This window comes from Ascaphus truei, chromosome 18 (assembly GCF_040206685.1).
Source record: "Ascaphus truei isolate aAscTru1 chromosome 18, aAscTru1.hap1, whole genome shotgun sequence".
Lineage (NCBI taxonomy): Eukaryota > Metazoa > Chordata > Amphibia > Anura > Ascaphidae > Ascaphus > Ascaphus truei.
The window spans coordinates 3,964,890-3,987,178 of NC_134500.1; the positions used below are offsets into that span (position 1 = coordinate 3,964,890).

General features: G+C 49.6%; 1 protein-coding gene across 1 annotated transcript in view; it reads left to right on the forward strand.

The window, feature by feature from the left end:
* SLCO3A1 (solute carrier organic anion transporter family member 3A1) overlaps positions 1-22,289 on the forward strand; it is a 120,553-nt gene that overhangs the window by 3,735 nt on the left and 94,529 nt on the right. Inside the window, exon 2 of the mRNA XM_075575239.1 lies at positions 18,304-18,769. Coding sequence (XP_075431354.1) covers positions 18,304-18,769 — 466 coding nt within the window. The remainder of the gene's footprint in view (positions 1-18,303; positions 18,770-22,289) is intronic.

The window sequence follows — 22,289 nt, forward strand, 5'->3', positions numbered from 1 at the left end:
GCAGAGGAGAAGATGCTATCCGGTTCCTTATTCAACATTCACACACTCCATCACTGTCAGGTTTTACATAGTGTAATCTGTAACAGTGTGTGGAGATGAAGAGCAGCTAAACTCTCCTACGCAATGCATCCTCTCACTAACCCACTGCAAAGAACATATAGGAGAATTACACACCTTAGTGCTGTGGGGTTTTGCAACCCATTCACATACGCCATGTGGTCCTTATTGGAAATGCTATGAAGTGGCTTCCCAGTCATGGAGAAATTATCAGTCCAGTTGATGTAAATGGAGTGGAGCTCTTCTCCAGCGCAGGGAAGTGGCTGCTTCTCAGCATATTCAATGGTGAACAGTTTGTGTTGTATGTTACATCAAGGTGTAAAACAAAAATAAAATCAACATAAAAAAGGCAGATGACAACCAACATTAATCCTTAGGGGGTAGGAGAAATCCATTGTCTCCCAGTGTTGCTGTAGTTAATCTCTACAGAAAAGGCAATGGTTTTTAATGTTATACACTGGATTACCATTAAAATAAATACAGCTGTATTAAGAGAGAACAAGAATTCTTAGGTGCCGTATGGATTATAAATCACCTTGGTGAAAACACTTGTCACCATGTGACACAGATACCCTTATACGTATAAATATTTCATCAAAAGATATAAATATTTAATATGTCATCTGTTTATATATAACACAGTCTTTAGGGCTTTGAATGGTATTAGTTATACCATGCTATTCATACCTTGGGTTCTGACATCACAGCTGCTTCTCGTCACCTAGAATACGTTGTGTTGGATGAGTGATTCAGTGACTAATGCTTTTTGCTACATATCACAATCTCACACTGGGCATTTGTATCATGGGCTCCAAAAATAACCATTTATGCACAAAAACGTGAAGTTTTATTTGCACAGTTCTGGTTGTGTTTATGTTGCCGGTAACTTAGTTTGCAGTTGATTGTGTTGTGCAAATCTCTGCTGTTTTAAATGTTTGTTGCATAAAGTACGATATGTTTACTCTGCTGCCAGAAAAAAAGGCAGATTCCGCTCATTGCCGGCTTACCGGCAGCCAAACCCAAACCACAAGTGTTACATACTGTGATTGTGGTAAAAACGTGACACATTCAATGAATTAGGCCAGTTTTAGCTTTGGCTTCAGAGAATGGAGAGACACTTATGTATTTTGCTCAATCACATGGTGCTGCAGACAGAAGTTGTGCACTGTCTTTTTTAAAAGCAGCGTTACTGGGCACAGAAGGGGAGCAAGTCACTTAAATAAAGGGAAATGCTCATTGCTGCTCTCTGGCAGTGAGGGGGTTAATGCACTTTGGGCTGTGCAGCAAGTAAAGTTAGCGCTGCATTTACCCAAAGTAACAATATGATAACACTAGGAGAGGCCAGCGCATGTAAAGAGGCCGATCCCCATACTGTATAACGCGGCTCTGACCCAGCGCATGTAAAGAGGCCGATCCCCATACTGTATAACGCGGCTCTGACCCAGCGCATGTAAAGAGGCCGATCCCCATACTGTATAACGCACTGACCCAGCGCATGTAAAGAGGCCGATCCCCATACTGTATAATGCTCTGACCCAGCGCATGTAAAGAGGCCGATCCCCATACTGTATAACGCGGCTCTGACCCAGCGCATGTAAAGAGGCCGATCCCCATACTGTATAACGCTCTGACCCAGCGCATGTAAAGAGGCCGATCCCCATACTGTATAACGCGGCTCTGACCCAGCGCATGTAAAGAGGCCGATCCCCATACTGTATAACGCGGCTCTGACCCAGCGCATGTAAAGAGGCCGATCCCCATACTGTATAACGCAGCTCTGACCCAGCGCATGTAAAGAGGCCGATCCCCATACTGTATAACTCTCTGACCCAGCGCATGTAAAGAGGCCGATCCCCATACTGTATAACGCAGCTCTGACCCAGCGCATGTAAAGAGGCCGATCCCCATACTGTATAACGCTCTGACCCAGCGCATGTAAAGAGGCCGATCCCCATACTGTATAACGCTCTGACCCAGCGCATGTAAAGAGGCCGATCCCCATACTGTATAACGCGGCTCTGACCCAGCGCATGTAAAGAGGCCGATCCCCATACTGTATAACGCGGCTCTGACCCAGCGCATGTAAAGAGGCCGATCCCCATACTGTATAACGCTCTGACCCAGCGCATGTAAAGAGGCCGATCCCCATACTGTATAACACTCTGACCCAGCGCATGTAAAGAGGCCGATCCCCATACTGTATAACACTCTGACCCAGCGCATGTAAAGAGGCCGATCCCCATACTGTATAACGCGGCTCTGACCCAGCGCATGTAAAGAGGCCGATCCCCATACTGTATAACGCAGCTCTGACCCAGCGCATGTAAAGAGGCCGATCCCCATACTGTATAACGCTCTGACCCAGCGCATGTAAAGAGGCCGATCCCCATACTGTATAACACTCTGACCCAGCGCATGTAAAGAGGCCGATCCCCATACTGTATAACACTCTGACCCAGCGCATGTAAAGAGGCCGATCCCCATACTGTGTAACGCGGCTCTGACCCAGCGCATGTAAAGAGGCCGATCCCCATACTGTATAACGCGGCTCTGACCCAGCGCATGTAAAGAGGCCGATCCCCATACTGTATAACGCGGCTCTGACCCAGCGCATGTAAAGAGGCCGATCCCCATACTGTATAACGCGGCTCTGACCCAGCGCATGTAAAGAGGCCGATCCCCATACTGTATAACGCGGCTCTGACCCAGCGCATGTAAAGAGGCCGATCCCCATACTGTATAACGCGGCTCTGACCCAGCGCATGTAAAGAGGCCGATCCCCATACTGTATAACGCGGCTCTGACCCAGCGCATGTAAAGAGGCCGATCCCCGTACTGTATAACGCTCTGACCCAGCGCATGTAAAGAGGCCGATCCCCATACTGTATAACGCGGCTCTGACCCAGCGCATGTAAAGAGGCCGATCCCCATACTGTATAACGCTCTAACCCAGCGCATGTAAAGAGACCGATCCCCATACTGTATAACATTCTGACCCAGCGCATGTAAAGAGGCCGATCCCCATACTGTATAACGCTCTGACCCAGCGCATGTAAAGAGGCCGATCCCCATACTGTATAACGCTCTGACCCAGCGCATGTAAAGAGGCCGATCCCCATACTGTATATCCCTCTGACCCAGCGCATGTAAAGAGGCCGATCCCCATACTGTATAACGCTCTGACCCAGCGCATGTAAAGAGGCCGATCCCCATACTGTATAACGCTCTGACCCAGCGCATGTAAAGAGGCCGATCCCCATACTGTATAACGCGGCTCTGACCCAGCGCATGTAAAGAGGCCGATCCCCATACTGTATAACGCGGCTCTGACCCAGCTCATGTAAAGAGGCCGATCCCCATACTGTATAACGCGGCTCTGACCCAGCGCATGTAAAGAGGCCGATCCCCATACTGTATAACGCTCTGACCCAGCGCATGTAAAGAGGCCGATCCCCATACTGTATAACGCTCTGACCCAGCGCATGTAAAGAGGCCGATCCCCATACTGTATAACACTCTGACCCAGCGCATGTAAAGAGGCCGATCCCCATACTGTATAACACTCTGACCCAGCGCATGAAAAGAGGCCGATCCCCATACTGTATAACGCTCTGACCCAGCGCATGTAAAGAGGCCGATCCCCGTACTGTAACGCGGCTCTGACCCAGCGCATGTAAAGAGGCCGATCCCCATACTGTATAACGCTCTGACCCAGCGCATGTAAAGAGGCCGATCCCCATACTGTATAACGCGGCTCTGACCCAGCACATGTAAAGAGGCCGATCCCCATACTGTATAACGCGGCTCTGACCCAGCGCATGTAAAGAGGCCGATCCCCATACTGTATAACGCGGCTCTGACCCAGCACATGTAAAGAGGCCGATCCCCATACTGTATAACGCGGCTCTGACCCAGCGTATGTAAAGAGGCCGATCCCCATACTGTATAACACTCTGACCCAGCGCATATAAAGAGGCCGATCTCCATACTGTATAACGCAGCACTGACTCAGCGCATGTAAAGAGGCCGATCCCCATACTGTATAACGCGGCTCTGACCCAGCGCATGTAAAGAGGCCGATCCCCATACTGTATAACACTCTGACCCAGCGCATGTAAAGAGGCCGATCCCCATACTGTATAATGCTCTGACCCAGCGCATGTAAAGAGGCCGATCCCCATACTGTATAACGCGGCTCTGACCCAGCGCATGTAAAGAGGCCGATCCCCATACTGTATAACGCTCTGACCCAGCGCATGTAAAGAGGCCGATCCCCATACTGTATAACGCGGCTCTGACCCAGCGCATGTAAAGAGGCCGATCCCCATACTGTATAACGCGGCTCTGACCCAGCGCATGTAAAGAGGCCGATCCCCATACTGTATAACGCAGCTCTGACCCAGCGCATGTAAAGAGGCCGATCCCCATACTGTATAACTCTCTGACCCAGCGCATGTAAAGAGGCCGATCCCCATACTGTATAACGCAGCTCTGACCCAGCGCATGTAAAGAGGCCGATCCCCATACTGTATAACGCAGCTCTGACCCAGCGCATGTAAAGAGGCCGATCCCCATACTGTATAACGCGGCTCTGACCCAGCGCATGTAAAGAGGCCGATCCCTATACTGTATAACGCGGCTCTGACCCAGCGCATGTAAAGAGGCCGATCCCCATACTGTATAACGCGGCTCTGACCCAGCGCATGTAAAGAGGCCGATCCCCATACTGTATAACGCGGCTCTGACCCAGCGCATGTAAAGAGGCCGATCCCCATACTGTATAACGCTCTGACCCAGCGCATGTAAAGAGGCCGATCCCCATACTGTATAATGCTCTGACCCAGCGCATGTAAAGAGGCCGATCCCCATACTGTATAATGCTCTGACCCAGCGCATGTAAAGAGGCCGATCCCCATACTGTATAACGCTCTGACCCAGCGCATGTAAAGAGGCCGATCCCCATACTGTATAACACTCTGACCCAGCGCATGTAAAGAGGCCGATCCCCATACTGTATAACACTCTGACCCAGCGCATGTAAAGAGGCCGATCCCCATACTGTATAACGCGGCTCTGACCCAGCGCATGTAAAGAGGCCGATCCCCATACTGTATAACGCGGCTCTGACCCAGCGCATGTAAAGAGGCCGATCCCCATACTGTATAACGCAGCTCTGACCCAGCGCATGTAAAGAGGCCGATCCCCATACTGTATAACGCGGCTCTGACCCAGCGCATGTAAAGAGGCCGATCCCCATACTGTATAACACTCTGACCCAGTGCATGTAAAGAGGCCGATCCCCATACTGTATAATGCTCTGACCCAGCGCATGTAAAGAGGCCGATCCCCATACTGTATAACGCGGCTCTGACCCAGCGCATGTAAAGAGGCCGATCCCCATACTGTATAACGCGGCTCTGACCCAGCGCATGTAAAGAGGCCGATCCCCATACTGTATAACACGGCTCTGACCCAGCGCATATAAAGAGGCCGATCCCCATACTGTATAACGCTCTGACCCAGCGCATGTAAAGAGGCCGATCCCCATACTGTATAACGCGGCTCTGACCCAGCACATGTAAAGAGGCCGATCCCCATACTGTATAACGCGGCTCTGACCCAGCGCATGTAAAGGGGCCGATCCCCATACTGTATAACGCTCTGACCCAGCGCATGTAAAGAGGCCGATCCCCATACTGTATAACACGGCTCTGACCCAGCGCATGTAAAGAGGCCGATCCCCATACTGTATAACGCGGCTCTGACCCAGCGCATGTAAAGAGGCCGATCCCCATACTGTATAACGCGGCTCTGACCCAACACATGTAAAGAGGCCGATCCCCATACTGTATAACTCTCTGACCCAGCGCATGTAAAGAGGCCGATCCCCATACTGTATAACGCTCTGACCCAGCGCATGTAAAGAGGCCGATCCCCATACTGTATAACGCGGCTCTGATCCAGCGCATGTAAAGAGACCGATCCCCGTACTGTATAACGCTCTGACCCAGCGCATGTAAAGAGGCCGATCCCCATACTGTATAACGCGGCTCTGACCCAGCGCATGTAAAGAGGCCGATCCCCATACTGTATAACGCGGCTCTGACCCAGCGCATGTAAAGAGGCCGATCCCCATACTGTATAACGCGGCTCTGACCCAGCGCATGTAAAGAGGCCGATCCCCATACTGTATAACGCGGCTCTGACCCAGCGCATGTAAAGAGGCCGATCCCCATACTGTATAACGCGGCTCTGACCCAGCGCATGTAAAGAGGCCGATCCCCATACTGTATAACGCAGCTCTGACCCAGCGCATGTAAAGAGGCCGATCCCCATACTGTATAACGCTCTGACCCAGCGCATGTAAAGAGGCCGATCCCCATACTGTATAACGCTCTGACCCAGCGCATGTAAAGAGGCCGATCCCCATACTGTATAACACGGCTCTGACCCAGCGCATGTAAAGAGGCCGATCCCCATACTGTATAACGCGGCTCTGACCCAGCGCATGTAAAGAGGCCGATCCCCATACTGTATAATGCGGCTCTGACCCAGCACATGTAAAGAGGCCGATCCCCATACTGTATAACGCGGCTCTGACCCAGCGCATGTAAAGAGGCCGATCCCCGTACTGTATAACGCTCTGACCCAGCGCATGTAAAGAGGCCGATCCCCATACTGTATAACGCGGCTCTGACCCAGCGCATGTAAAGAGGCCGATCCCCATACTGTGTAACGCGGCTCTGACCCAGCGCATGTAAAGAGGCCGATCCCCATACTGTATAACGCGGCTCTGACCCAGCGCATGTAAAGAGGCCGATCCCCATACTGTATAACGCGGCTCTGACCCAGCGCATGTAAAGAGGCCGATCCCCATACTGTATAACGCGGCTCTGACCCAGCGCATGTAAAGAGGCTGATCCCCATACTGTATAACGCGGCTCTGACCCAGCGCATGTAAAGAGGCCGATCCCCATACTGTATAACGCAGCTCTGACCCAGCGCATGTAAAGAGGCCGATCCCCATACTGTATAACGCTCTGACCCAGCGCATGTAAAGAGGCCGATCCCCATACTGTATAACGCGGCTCTGACCCAGCGCATGTAAAGAGGCCGATCCCCATACTGTATAACGCGGCTCTGACCCAGCGCATGTAAAGAGGCCGATCCCCATACTGTATAACGCGGCTCTGACCCAGCGCATGTAAAGAGGCCGATCCCCATACTGTATAACACTCTGACCCAGCGCATGTAAAGAGGCCGATCCCCATACTGTATAACGCTCTGACCCAGCGCATGTAAAGAGGCCGATCCCCATACTGTATAACGCTCTGACCCAGCGCATGTAAAGAGGCCGATCCCCATACTGTATAACGCGGCTCTGACCCAGCGCATGTAAAGAGGCCGATCCCCGTACTGTATAACGCTCTGACCCAGCGCATGTAAAGAGGCCGATCCCCATACTGTAACGCGGCTCTGACCCAGCGCATGTAAAGAGGCCGATCCCCATACTGTATAACGCTCTGACCCAGCGCATGTAAAGAGGCCGATCCCCATACTGTATAACGCGGCTCTGACCCAGCGCATGTAAAGAGGCCGATCTCCATACTGTATAACGCGGCTCTGACCCAGCGCATGTAAAGAGGCCGATCCCCATACTGTACAACGCGGCTCTGACCCAGCGCATGTAAAGAGGCCGATCCCCATACTGTATAAGGCAGATCTGACCCAGCGCATGTAAAGAGGCCGATCCCCATACTGTATAACGCGGCTCTGACCCAGCGCATGTAAAGAGGCCGATCCCCATACTGTATAACGCGGCTCTGACCCAGCGCATGTAAAGAGGCCGATCCCCATACTGTACAACGCGGCTCTGACCCAGCGCATGTAAAGAGGCCGATCCCCATACTGTATAACGCGGCTCTGATCCAGCGCATGTAAAGAGGCCGATCCCCATACTGTATAACGCTCTGACCCAGCGCATGTAAAGAGGCCGATCCCCATACTGTATAACGCGGCTCTGACCCAGCGCATGTAAAGAGGCCGATCCCCATACTGTATAACGCGGCTCTGACCCAGCACATGTAAAGAGGCCGATCCCCATACTGTATAACGCGGCTCTGACCCAGCGCATGTAAAGGGGCCGATCCCCATACTGTATAACGCTCTGACCCAGCGCATGTAAAGAGGCCGATCCCCATACTGTATAATGCGGCTCTGACCCAGCGCATGTAAAGAGGCCGATCCCCATACTGTATAACGCGGCTCTGACCCAGCGCATGTAAAGAGGCCGATCCCCATACTGTATAACGCTCTGACCCAGCGCATGTAAAGAGGCCGATCCCCATACTGTATAACGCGGCTCTGACCCAGCGCATGTAAAGAGGCCGATCCCCGTACTGTATAACACTCTGACCCAGCGCATGTAAAGAGGCCGATCCCCATACTGTATAACACTCTGACCCAGCGCATGTAAAGTGGCCGATCCCCATACTGTGTAACACTCTGACCCAGCGCATGTAAAGAGGCCGATCCCCATACTGTATAATGCGGCTCTGACCCAGCGCATGTAAAGAGGCCGATCCCCATACTGTATAACGCTCTGACCCAGCGCATGTAAAGAGGCCGATCCCCATACTGTATAATGCGGCTCTGACCCAGCGCATGTAAAGAGGCCGATCCCCATACTGTATAATGCGGCTCTGACCCAGCGCATGTAAAGAGGCCGATCCCCATACTGTATAACGCTCTGACCCAGCGCATGTAAAGAGGCCGATCCCCATACTGTATAACGCGGCTCTGACCCAGCGCATGTAAAGAGGCCGATCCCCATACTGTATAACGCTCTGACCCAGCGCATGTAAAGAGGCCGATCCCCATACTGTATAACACTCTGACCCAGCGCATGTAAAGAGGCCGATCCCCATACTGTATAACGCAGCTCTGACCCAGCGCATGTAAAGAGGCCGATCCCCATACTGTATAACGCAGCTCTGACCCAGCGCATGTAAAGAGGCCGATCCCCATACTGTATAATGCGGCTCTGACCCAGCGCATGTAAAGAGGCCGATCCCCATACTGTATAACACTCTGACCCAGCGCATGTAAAGAGGCCGATCCCCATACTGTATAACGCAGCTCTGACCCAGCGCATGTAAAGAGGCCGATCCCCATACTGTATAACGCTCTGACCCAGCGCATGTAAAGAGGCCGATCCCCATACTGTATAACACTCTGACCCAGCGCATGTAAAGAGGCCGATCCCCATACTGTATAACACTCTGACCCAGCGCATGTAAAGAGGCCGATCCCCATACTGTATAACGCTCTGACCCAGCGCATGTAAAGAGGCCGATCCCCATACTGTATAACGCGGCTCTGACCCAGCGCATGTAAAGAGGCCGATCCCCATACTGTATAACGCTCTGACCCAGCGCATGTAAAGAGGCCGATCCCCATACTGTATAACGCTCTGACCCAGCGCATGTAAAGAGGCCGATCCCCATACTGTATAACGCGGCTCTGACCCAGCGCATGTAAAGAGGCCGATCCCCATGCTGTATAACGAGGCTCTGACCCAGCGCATGTAAAGAGGCCGATCCCCATACTGTATAACGCGGCTCTGACCCAGCGCATGTAAAGAGGCCGATCCCCATACTGTATAACGCGGCTCTGACCCAGCGCATGTAAAGAGGCTGATCCCCATACTGTATATCGCTCTGACCCAGCGCATGTAAAGAGGCCGATCCCCATACTGTGTAACGCGGCTCTGACCCAGCGCATGTAAAGAGGCCGATCCCCATTCTGTATAACGCGGCTCTGACCCAGCGCATGTAAAGAGGCCGATCCCCATACTGTATAACACTCTGACCCAGAGCATGTAAAGAGGCCGATCCCCATACTGTATAACGCGGCTCTGACCCAGCGCATGTAAAGAGGCCGATCCCCATACTGTATAACGCGGCTCTGACCCAGCGCATGTAAAGAGGCCGATCCCCATACTGTATAACGCGGCTCTGACCCAGCGCATGTAAAGAGGCCGATCCCCATACTGTATAACGCTCTGACCTAGCGCATGTAAAGAGGCCGATCCCCGTACTGTATAACGCGGCTCTGACCCAGCGCATGTAAAGAGGCCGATCCCCATACTGTATAACACTCTGACCCAGCGCATGTAAAGAGGCCGATCCCCATACTGTATAACGCTCTGACCCAGCGCATGTAAAGAGGCCGATCCCCATACTGTATAACGCTCTGACCCAGCGCATGTAAAGAGGCCGATCCCCATACTGTATAACGCTCTGACCCAGCGCATGTAAAGAGGCCGATCCCCATACTGTATATCGCTCTGACCCAGCGCATGTAAAGAGGCCGATCCCCATACTGTATAACGCAGCTCTGACCCAGCGCATGTAAAGAGGCCGATCCCCATACTGTATAACGCTCTGACCCAGCGCATGTAAAGAGGCCGATCCCCATACTGTATAACGCGGCTCTGACCCAGCGCATGTAAAGAGGCCGATCCCCATACTGTATAACGCGGCTCTGACCCAGCGCATGTAAAGAGGCCGATCCCCATACTGTATAACACGGCTCTGACCCAGCGCATATAAAGAGGCCGATCCCCATACTGTATAACGCGGCTCTGACCCAGCGCATGTAAAGAGGCCGATCCCCATACTGTATAATGCGGCTCTGACCCAGCACATGTAAAGAGGCCGATCCCCATACTGTATAACGCTCTGACCCAGCGCATGTAAAGAGGCCGATCCCCATACTGTATAACGCTCTGACCCAGCGCATGTAAAGAGGCCGATCCCCATACTGTATAACGCGGCTCTGACCCAGCGCATGTAAAGAGACCGATCCCCGTACTGTATAACGCTCTGACCCAGCGCATGTAAAGAGGCCGATCCCCATACTGTATAACGCGGCTCTGACCCAGCGCATGTAAAGAGGCCGATCCCCATACTGTATAACGCGGCTCTGACCCAGCGCATGTAAAGAGGCCGATCCCCATACTGTATAACGCGGCTCTGACCCAGCGCATGTAAAGAGGCCGATCCCCATACTGTATAACGCGGCTCTGACCCAGCGCATGTAAAGAGGCCGATCCCCATACTGTATAACGCGGCTCTGACCCAGCGCATGTAAAGAGGCCGATCCCCATACTGTATAACGCAGCTCTGACCCAGCGCATGTAAAGAGGCCGATCCCCATACTGTATAACGCTCTGACCCAGCGCATGTAAAGAGGCCGATCCCCATACTGTATAACGCGGCTCTGACCCAGCACATGTAAAGAGGCCGATCCCCATACTGTATAACGCGGCTCTGACCCAGCGCATGTAAAGAGGCCGATCCCCGTACTGTATAACGCAGCTCTGACCCAGCGCATGTAAAGAGGCCGATCCCCATACTGTATAACGCGGCTCTGACCCAGCGCATGTAAAGAGGCCGATCCCCATACTGTATAACGCGGCTCTGACCCAGCGCATGTAAAGAGGCCGATCCCCATACTGTATAACGCGGCTCTGACCCAGCGCATGTAAAGAGGCCGATCCCCATACTGTATAACGCGGCTCTGACCCAGCGCATGTAAAGAGGCCGATCCCCATACTGTATAACGCGGCTCTGACCCAGCGCATGTAAAGAGGCCGATCCCCATACTGTATAACGCGGCTCTGACCCAGCGCATGTAAAGAGGCCGATCCCCATACTGTATAACGCAGCTCTGACCCAGCGCATGTAAAGAGGCCGATCCCCATACTGTATAACGCGGCTCTGACCCAGCGCATGTAAAGAGGCCGATCCCCATACTGTATAACGCTCTGACCCAGCGCATGTAAAGAGGCCGATCCCCATACTGTATAACGCTCTGACCCAGCGCATGTAAAGAGGCCGATCCCCATACTGTATAACGCGGCTCTGACCCAGCGCATGTAAAGAGGCCGATCCCCGTACTGTATAACGCTCTGACCCAGCGCATGTAAAGAGGCCGATCCCCATACTGTAACGCGGCTCTGACCCAGCGCATGTAAAGAGGCCGATCCCCATACTGTATAACGCTCTGACCCAGCGCATGTAAAGAGGCCGATCCCCATACTGTATAACGCGGCTCTGACCCAGCGCATGTAAAGAGGCCGATCTCCATACTGTATAACGCGGCTCTGACCCAGCGCATGTAAAGAGGCCGATCCCCATACTGTACAACGCGGCTCTGACCCAGCGCATGTAAAGAGGCCGATCCCCATACTGTATAAGGCAGATCTGACCCAGCGCATGTAAAGAGGCCGATCCCCATACTGTATAACGCGGCTCTGACCCAGCGCATGTAAAGAGGCCGATCCCCATACTGTACAACGCGGCTCTGACCCAGCGCATGTAAAGAGGCCGATCCCCATACTGTACAACGCGGCTCTGACCCAGCGCATGTAAAGAGGCCGATCCCCATACTGTATAACGCGGCTCTGACCCAGCGCATGTAAAGAGGCCGATCCCCATACTGTATAACGCTCTGACCCAGCGCATGTAAAGAGGCCGATCCCCATACTGTATAATGCTCTGACCCAGCGCATGTAAAGAGGCCGATCCCCATACTGTATAACGCGGCTCTGACCCAGCGCATGTAAAGAGGCCGATCCCCATATTGTATAACGAGGCTCTGACCCAGCGCATGTAAAGAGGCCGATCCCCATACTGTATAACGCTCTGACCCAGCGCATGTAAAGAGGCCGATCCCCATACTGTATAACGCGGCTCTGACCCAGCGCATGTAAAGAGGCCGATCCCCATACTGTATAACGCTCTGACCCAGCGCATGTAAAGGGGCCGATCCCCATACTGTATAACGCGGCTCTGACCCAGCGCATGTAAAGAGGCCGATCCCCATACTGTATAACGCGGCTCTGACCCAGCGCATGTAAAGAGGCCGATCCCCATACTGTATAACGCGGCTCTGACCCAGCGCATGTAAAGAGGCCGATCCCCATACTGTATAACGCTCTGACCCAGCGCATGTAAAGACGCCGATCCCCATACTGTATAACGCGGCTCTGACCCAGCGCATGTAAAGAGGCCGATCCCCATACTGTATAACGCGGCTCTGACCTAGCGCATGTAAAGAGGCCGATCCCCATACTGTATAACGCTCTGACCCAGCGCATGTAAAGAGGCCGATCCCCGTACTGTATAACGCTCTGACCCAGCGCATGTAAAGAGGCCGATCCCCATACTGTATAATGAGGCTCTGACCCAGCGCATGTAAAGAGGCCGATCCCCATACTGTATAACGAGGCTCTGACCCAGCGCATGTAAAGAGGCCGATCCCCATACTGTATAACGCTCTGACCCAGCGCATGTAAAGAGGCCGATCCCCATACTGTATAACGCGGCTCTGACCCAGCGCATGTAAAGAGGCCGATCCCCATACTGTATAACGCGGCTCTGACCCAGCGCATGTAAAGAGGCCGATCCCCATACTGTATAACGCGGCTCTGACCCAGCGCATGTAAAGAGACCGATCCCCGTACTGTATAACGCTCTGACCCAGCGCATGTAAAGAGGCCAATCCCCATACTGTATAACGCTCTGACCCAGCGCATGTAAAGAGGCCGATCCCCATACTGTATAACGCGGCTCTGACCCAGCACATGTAAAGAGGCCGATCCCCATACTGTATAACGCTCTGACCCAGCGCATGTAAAGAGGCCGATCCCCATACTGTATAACGCGGCTCTGACCCAGCGCATGTAAAGAGGCCGATCCCCATACTGTGTATCGCTCTGACCCAGCGCATGTAAAGAGGCCGATCCCCATACTGTATAACGCTCTGACCCAGCGCATGTAAAGAGGCCGATCCCCATACTGTGTATCGCTCTGACCCAGCGCATGTAAAGAGGCCGATCCCCATACTGTATAACGCTCTGACCCAGCGCATGTAAAGAGGCCGATCCCCGTACTGTATAACGCTCTGACCCAGCGCATGTAAAGAGGCCGATCCCCATACTGTATAACGCTCTGACCCAGCGCATGTAAAGAGGCCGATCCCCATACTGTATAACGCGGCTCTGACCCAGCGCATGTAAAGAGGCCGATCCCCATACTGTACAACGCGGCTCTGACCCAGCGCATGTAAAGAGGCCGATCCCCATACTGTATAACGCGGCTCTGACCCAGCGCATGTAAAGAGGCCGATCCCCATACTGTATAACGCTCTGACCCAGCGCATGTAAAGAGGCCGATCCCCATACTGTATAACGCGGCTGTGACCCAGCGCATGTAAAGAGGCCGATCCCCATACTGTATAACGCGGCTCTGACCCAGCGCATGTAAAGAGGCCGATCCCCATACTGTATAACGCGGCTCTGACCCAGCGCATGTAAAGAGGCCGATCCCCGTACTGTATAACGCTCTGACCCAGCGCATGTAAAGAGGCCGATCCCCATACTGTATAACGCTCTGACCCAGCGCATGTAAAGAGGCCGATCCCCATACTGTATAACGCTCTGACCCAGCGCATGTAAAGAGGCCGATCCCCATACTGTATAACGCGGCTGTGACGTGTTGGGGAACAAACGCACTGTTTTTGTGCTATCTATTTCCTTGATGTTAGATAAGATTCATGGACTTTGAACAGGATTCATTAACGAATCCACCCAAACATCGCGCCTGCATCTGAAACTGCAAACACGGGCCCGTCCCATGCAGCAAGATAGGTCAGCCCTGTAATAAAGAGAAAGCACTCGCCCTGTTTACATCTCTTCTGTCACTATAAGTCAAGTTTGTTTACAGTTGCTTTTATTTTTAGACATGAAAGTTGGACAGCACAACAGCTATTTAAAATTGCATTTGTTGAGGGCTAATAAATAATATTGCATTTTCCGTCTGTGAGATAGAAATCTGCTCAGATTCCGTACCGGGACCATTAATTGTTTTATAAGGTCCCTGAAATATTATTTTTCAGAAACGAGTTTTTTTTCTTTATTTTTTGGTTTGAATAAGAAACAATAAATTGTGTGATCGGGATCAGACAGACAAAGGGAAGGCAGTTTTTGTAGCAAGTGGAACTGCCCCTTGAATTAGCCGAAGCGCAATTGAGAGCAAGGCATTTGTGATATCTTGCTGAACGAATCCAAGGGCAATTAAAAGCAATGCGGCACTGTCACCTTCAGCTCAGGAGAGGTCAATAGATCCTTAACTATTCATTCAGATCTAATAGCGGTCAGAGGCAGCGGCCTGTGACACCGTTTGAAAGCCACTTGACTTCAGCTAATAAACCACCTGACGTTTTAAAGAGCCATCGGAAGACGGGAATTTGTGCCGCTCTTGTGTAGTGCATTCTGGGTGCCGACCTTGCACCTCTCCTGAAATGTTAAACATAGGGCCATATTTCCTAAGCGGTGCTAAACTGTAAGGCATGTTGCGGCGCATTCACTTGAAAAGACAGAATCGTCTGCAAGGTGCTGTGTGGCTTGGCATTGCTTAGTTAATATGGCCCATAATATTACATTGTAAAGAAAAAACTCAAGCGATGCTCTAAATAATATGCACAATGTGGAGAAAAGTGCATAGATTGCTAAAAATATTAGAGATGCATATATAATAATACGTTATATAGGGCTACACCAGGGGTGCTCCAATCCAGTTCTCAGCCCACCCCCCCAACCCCCCAACCCCCTCCAACAGGTCAGGTTTTCAGGATATCCCTGCTTCAGCACAGGTGGCTCAATCAGTGGCTCAGTCTTCGACTCTGATTGAGCGACCTGTTCTGGATCTGGATAGCCTGAAAACCTGACCTGTTGGGGGGGGGGGGTTGGGGGTTTGAGGTTGAGCCCCCCTGCGCTACACAATGGATTCATGCGTACGCACACTAACACGTGGAGCTGCGACAATACGTGAAAAAAGAATATACTATATCTAATCCATCTTAAAATCATGTCCCGCGCGCTATACCAAAATCCAATATGTAAGGTCAAAACCCGACGTTGTCCTCTGGAGCTGCCCCGTACCGGTCGCCTTCCAATGCGGGCAAAAGACTTTACGCGAACGCTCCAGGCGAAAGGAAAAGCGCCGGCGAAAATGTGAGACACAAAAAGAGCAGCAAGGAAAGAAAAATCGGGTAATACGCTTCCAAATGGTATTGATCACGCATGTAAATTGCAACACGTACAATATTCAAAATGTTTAAGGAGGATTCTGCGGTACGTTTGGGAGATCCGCGGAGATGGGCGGATTTTTTGGCCGGATTTAGATCTGCCGCGGTTCAGTCTTCTAAATAGTGATTCACGTTTTGCGATAAAAAAAAATTATGTTAACACCGACAATCCCCACGCTGAATGCTGAATCGGCGCATTGGATTCTTAAAATCCGTCAGCGAATTGCGGAATCCGCGGGTGGATTGTTAAAATCCACCAGCTGATTATATGCAGTAGCGGTTTAGATTCCTCCGCCAGCAGATTTTACACCGTGGAACGGATTTTACACCGCGGAGCGGATTTTACACCGCGGAACGGATTTTACACAGCGGGGCGGATTTTACACCGCGGGGCGGATTTTACACCGCGGGGCGGATTTTACACCGCGGAGCGGATTTTACACCGCGGGGCGGATTTTAAACCGCGTAACGGATTTTACACCGCGGGGCGGATTTTGAATGGCAAACTCGTGAAAATCCGGGAAACAGATTTGGACTGGTCCCCCCCATCTCTAGAGACCAGCTGTTTGCGCTGGGAGTCTTGACTGCCGAAATCCGGAGCCTCTACTGGGAGCACACGCTGTGACTATACCGCAGAATCCGCCCGATAAGCCTTAAAGATTTTCAATATTGTAAGTGTTGCAATTTACATGCGTGATCAATACAATTTTAAAACGTATTGCACCATTTTTCTTTTTTTCTTTTTTTGTTTCTCTTTTTGTGTCCCCACTGGGCAGTGCGTTCCTTTCACCTGGATCGTTTGCATGGCTCATAATATGCTGACAGGTATTCCAGCCAGGTGAGAACATTTACCAGCAGCCCATTGTATTAACATTCATAACCCGCATAATCAAGAGTCTGTAATGAAAGGGTCACCCTATAATAAATATAACACAAAGTTATTCCAACCTTTCTGTGGCCTTATTTGTAATTCTCCTGCTTAGGGTATGAATACAAAATGTCATCGCTTCAATTTAGTGGTATAAAAAATAGGTATAAGATACGGAAGAAGAGAAGACAAACCTCAGATTGCATAAGGCAAAGGGATAAGGTTTTAGGCAGCATTTCTCAGCTCCTTTTTGCTGTGATCCTTTGTCAGATGTTTGTGGGTTGTGGTATGATCCTGGAGATGCCATTGCAGTGTGTTTCTCTTTGCTCATCGTGCACTGGTTGTTTAGCCCTGGTCCTGAAGATGTCTGCATTATTCGTGCTTGTCGTGCTGTTTACCTGCCTGCTGCATTGATTGGATCAGTGGTTTCTCTGCAACGTAAAGTCCTTCCCCAGCACATTGCCCTTCATGCTGTGGAAATGAAGTACATGATTCAGCACACCGTCCTCGGTAGCTGTCCGTTAGTGAGCACTTGTTAAAACTATTTGTTTACTTGTAGCCTGTGCTACGTACGCGCCTCCCCAGTGTAACCTGCGAGCAATTTTAAGGTATAGGAATATTGGGAGACATGGGAAATAATACAAAGCTTCCGTTCAGCACACAATCATTTTCCGTTTATATTATTAGTTATTAAACAAGAACCAACACAATTGTGATAATATGTTCTAATATTACTGTTTCAGACTCTCTTCCGTAGGGACAACGGCCCAGATTTACTAAGCTGTTTTCTGCCATAAGTCACCGGCGCTGGAAGACACTTTGCAGAACATTCGAGTCACTGGGTCCTCCTGTGCTGGATGGTGTCTCATGCAGAAGGCTGCTTAGTTAACAGTTGTCTCTAGATGGTTTATATATTCAGGTGTATATTAGTGTTGACTCGGGTTCCGCACTGTTTCCTTGGATACTTCTCACTGTGAAATCTAATTTGTAAGCCTGGGCTTGTTTAATTTGCCTGGGGAACCTGAAAGTAGCTTCATCACTAAATCCACAACTGAGTATTCTAGCTGGTTTCCGACTCCTATCCAAGTGCATGTGACCAGACATCAATCTAAGCATGTTACAATATGTGATTCCATCATGGCCAAATGCTTTATTCCCATATGTAATAGACTTGTATAACCTACAGTAGATGGTGCATACTAATATTTACGTTTTCCTTGTAGGTCAGTGTACTGACGACCTTGGAGCGAAGGTTCAACCTGCAGAGCGCTGATGTAGGAGTGATTGCCAGTAGTTTTGAGATTGGGAACTTGGCCCTCATACTGTTCGTGAGCTACTTTGGCGCCAAGGGGCACAGACCACGCTTGATAGGATGTGGAGGTATAGTCATGGCCCTTGGAGCTCTCCTTTCAGCACTGCCTGAATTTCTCACCCACCAGTATGAATATGAATCGGGTGAGATCCGATGGGGCGCGGCAGGAAGAGATGTCTGTGCGCTTAATGGTTCCTCCAGTGACGAGGTCCCAGATCCGGATATTATCTGCGGGAACACAACTACCACCAACATGATGTACTTACTTCTAATTGGAGCCCAGGTCCTTCTTGGGATTGGAGCTACACCTGTACAGCCCCTGGGGGTCTCCTACATTGATGACCACGTGAGACGGAAAGATTCCTCTCTCTACATAGGTACAGTAGGATAAAACATGCAAGAATTTAATGTTTTTAATATATGTACAGATTATTTATTTTTCAAACGATGTGTGAAAATCATAAAGGTTTTTGTGCGGGTCATAAATAATTGGGTTTGGGTCCATGGCAAACAAATGTCACGTGTGCCAGAAATTGTGGTGCGTTATACGTATGTAACAGTATGTCACAGCATATCATATGTTTTCCATAGGTCTATGTGATAATGCTTTCTTATTATATCGCAATATATTACAATGCATCACATGACGACACAATCAGTCACACAAGTCACATCTATAATTATAATACACACCATTTAAGGCCTCGGGCATGGTCAGCGCTTATGCGCTGAGCCGTGCTGAGGCGCGCTGCTGCTCGGCACTGAGCCCCTGCAGCCGCAATGAGAGCGGCTTTAGCCGGGGCTCGCGCACGATTCCGCAAGCGTGCGGAAGCGTAAGTCTTAGAAATGTTTTAAATTCAAGCACTCAAGGGAGCGCAGGGCCGGTCACGTGAGCGGTTCGCCCAATTACGGCGAACCAGCTCCGTGACATCACAGGCCCCCCCCCCCCGACACGCCCCCGGACGGCGCGCGGTCTAAGGCCAGGGAAAGCACCCGCTTTCCCTCAGCCTCAGCGCGCCTCCACCCGGCACAATTCACCATGGATGCAGCCTAAAATGCTTAACTGAATGGCAGGGACTATGATAGTTAAGACACTGGAGAACGGGTGAGGTTACACTGAGTATGGGTTGATTGAGTAGATCTATAAGAAGACCTTACATGGGACAGGTTGCGAGACAATATATTGAAGTGTTATTTCAGGTAACAAAGTTGTGATGTAATTAATGGAGTTGGACATTCAAGACCATTTGGGGCTCTTCTTCATCAATAAAACCCATGTACGTAAGATACCCCATTACACGTTTTGCAGTGGGAATTGTTTGTATCTTGTAAGCCTTTTTTGCCTACATTGTGTTATGCAGTATAGTGTATATCACTGTCTCTAATGTTGGCTTGGTGAACATACCACGGATTCCTGACAAGTGACAACACCTGTAAGCATTGTATCATTTCTTTGGAAAATGGCCATTATCCAGTTTGCATTCCAGTAGAATGAGGCTATGTAATTCCACTGGGATGGGCTTCTTTAGGTGTTAGTTTTATGTCCTTTCTAGAATGATTTGATCTGATTTTCCTGGCAACAAAAGTAAACACTTCTGTCAGCACTGATTTATTTTTATATGTCATGTGGTCTGGCTCCCAACAAAGCACGAGTCACACTGACTAACCCCGACTAAGCTATCAAAGCACTGTAATTCTGTATGCGGCAGAATGTGGCTTGTTTCCTATACCTAGAGTGATAAAACATTTGTCTTGCCAGGGACCTCCTCGTCAACTTACTCCTGGTATTAGCCAGGCGAGCTATATATCGTTTCAGGAGGCAGTGTTTGGCTAGAGAGCCTCTACTTGCCTGCCGGGCTCTGTTCAGGGCTGTGGTGGCTCCCGTATCCGGGCAAAATTCACCCACACTGTGACCAGTTACAGAATGCACCTCCAGTATGCCTTAAAGTGGCAAAACATGTGAAATCTTATATGTGTTTTTAAAATACTGTATGTCGGTTCTGTAGTATTAGATAATAGTGACTGTGTTTAAAAAAAAAAAATTCAGCTCTTTATGCCATTTTTAATAAAAAAAAATTATACTGAGCATTCTTTGCTTTCTACAGCAGGTTTTAGACACCTCCCCAGCAATGCAAGATCTTTGCAACACTTTCCTAGTTGTGGTAATGTGTTGCCAATGTTTCCAACTGTAACTTGTCAATGTTACCTTAGTAATATCAGGATACATTGTAGCATCTGAGTTACACTGATGAACGTAGCCATTATGTTAGGCACACAATCATGACTGTGATAGATTTATAACAGGAGCATCAAACAACTGCCAGCTTAGGTAAGAATGTAAAATTATACATTGTCACACACTTTACATACACAAATAAGAAAGAAAAAAAAAGGGGGGGGGGGGTTATGTAGTATTGCTGCTTTAAGTGGGGTGCTCTGCTTGGTATCCCCCTATATAGTTTATTTTCAGCTCCACCGCCTCATATAGTGCACTGTATATCTGACGGTGGCACTCGTACCTAGTTTATGTTATTACTACTTGTCTCTTCAATGTAATGATTGAAACGCTGCACCGTCCATAAGACACGCTCACACTACGGGAGTCTGCAGCACTGGCCCACATCCAAAGAAGGTGCCAAGTTGGGCCACTGTTTACTAAAGTGGTCAGGGGTTTAGGTATTAAAATGTATAACGTCCAAGGGTTTCTGTCTTTTCATGTTAAGGATAAAGGTCATCATTAGGGGCGATATTAACCCTTTTGAATGCAATGCAGCGTGGCTCCCTGGGAAACAAACGTGTTGTATGCGTTAAACGTTCCCCCGCCCGCCAGCCCCAAGATGTTCAATATCTTTGCTCACTGCAGTGAGTTTGAAATGCTCAATACTATGATCTATCAGAAAACAGGTCTGCCTGATGACTCACTAATTGGAAAGAAGTAACGAGACTGCAGAAGTGGATAAGCAAAAAAGAAAGCGTTATTTCCATTGATTTATTCCTCTGTGAAATCTGTATTTATATTGTGTGCTGCTTTTTCTTGGTGAGTGTAGAATGAGAGCAATGTCTATCCTTTGGAATTATTAATAGATATTGCTCCCCCTGGTATAGAAGGATTAATATTAATGGATCGGATTCTTTTAATGCAGCCGGCTGCTGATGCTGAACTCAAAAACAATGTCCTGCTTTGTGATGTGCTGGTGTTACTTGTTAAATTAGGAGAACAGAACTTCAACTGCAATCTAATCACTTAAATATTGTTCAGATTACTCATTCCGCGGGGATGTTTGGGCGTTTCTATTTATTAACAATGCAATTCACTTCGGGAAAAGTATATCAAATGCTACTGTAAAACCAACACACAGATTTTGCAATATTAGGCAATTCTCCTCCCAATTAATCAAGCTTTAAAATTACAATGAGCTCTTGCATATTAAAGTAATATAATTATGAGATCATTAGTGAATTTTTATTCTATAAATAGCCTCAAATACTGGTACTGATTATGGTTACCAGCGTTCAAGGCCTGATTCCGCATTACTTACCCCATGTTGGAAGGGGGATGATTAGTGGTTATATATATATTTATTTGATTACCACATGTATTACTACTGTGAAGCGCTATGTACATTAATGGCACTATATAAATAAAGACATACAATACAATACAATATGGAGCAGACACTGTGCTCTCTCCTGCACTTTCCTTAGAAAAGAGCTTTATAATGTTTCATTTCCAGGGGTGACTGCAAAGACCTGATTGCTGGAGAGTGTGAAGGACGCTACTTATCTTTACCCTGGTGAAAATATTTGCTTCTAGAGTTTTGTTCTAAGGAAAGCCCAGTGAATGTAGAGATGCCACCTCCAAGAACCAAAATCACTGCGCTCTGGACCATAAATTGA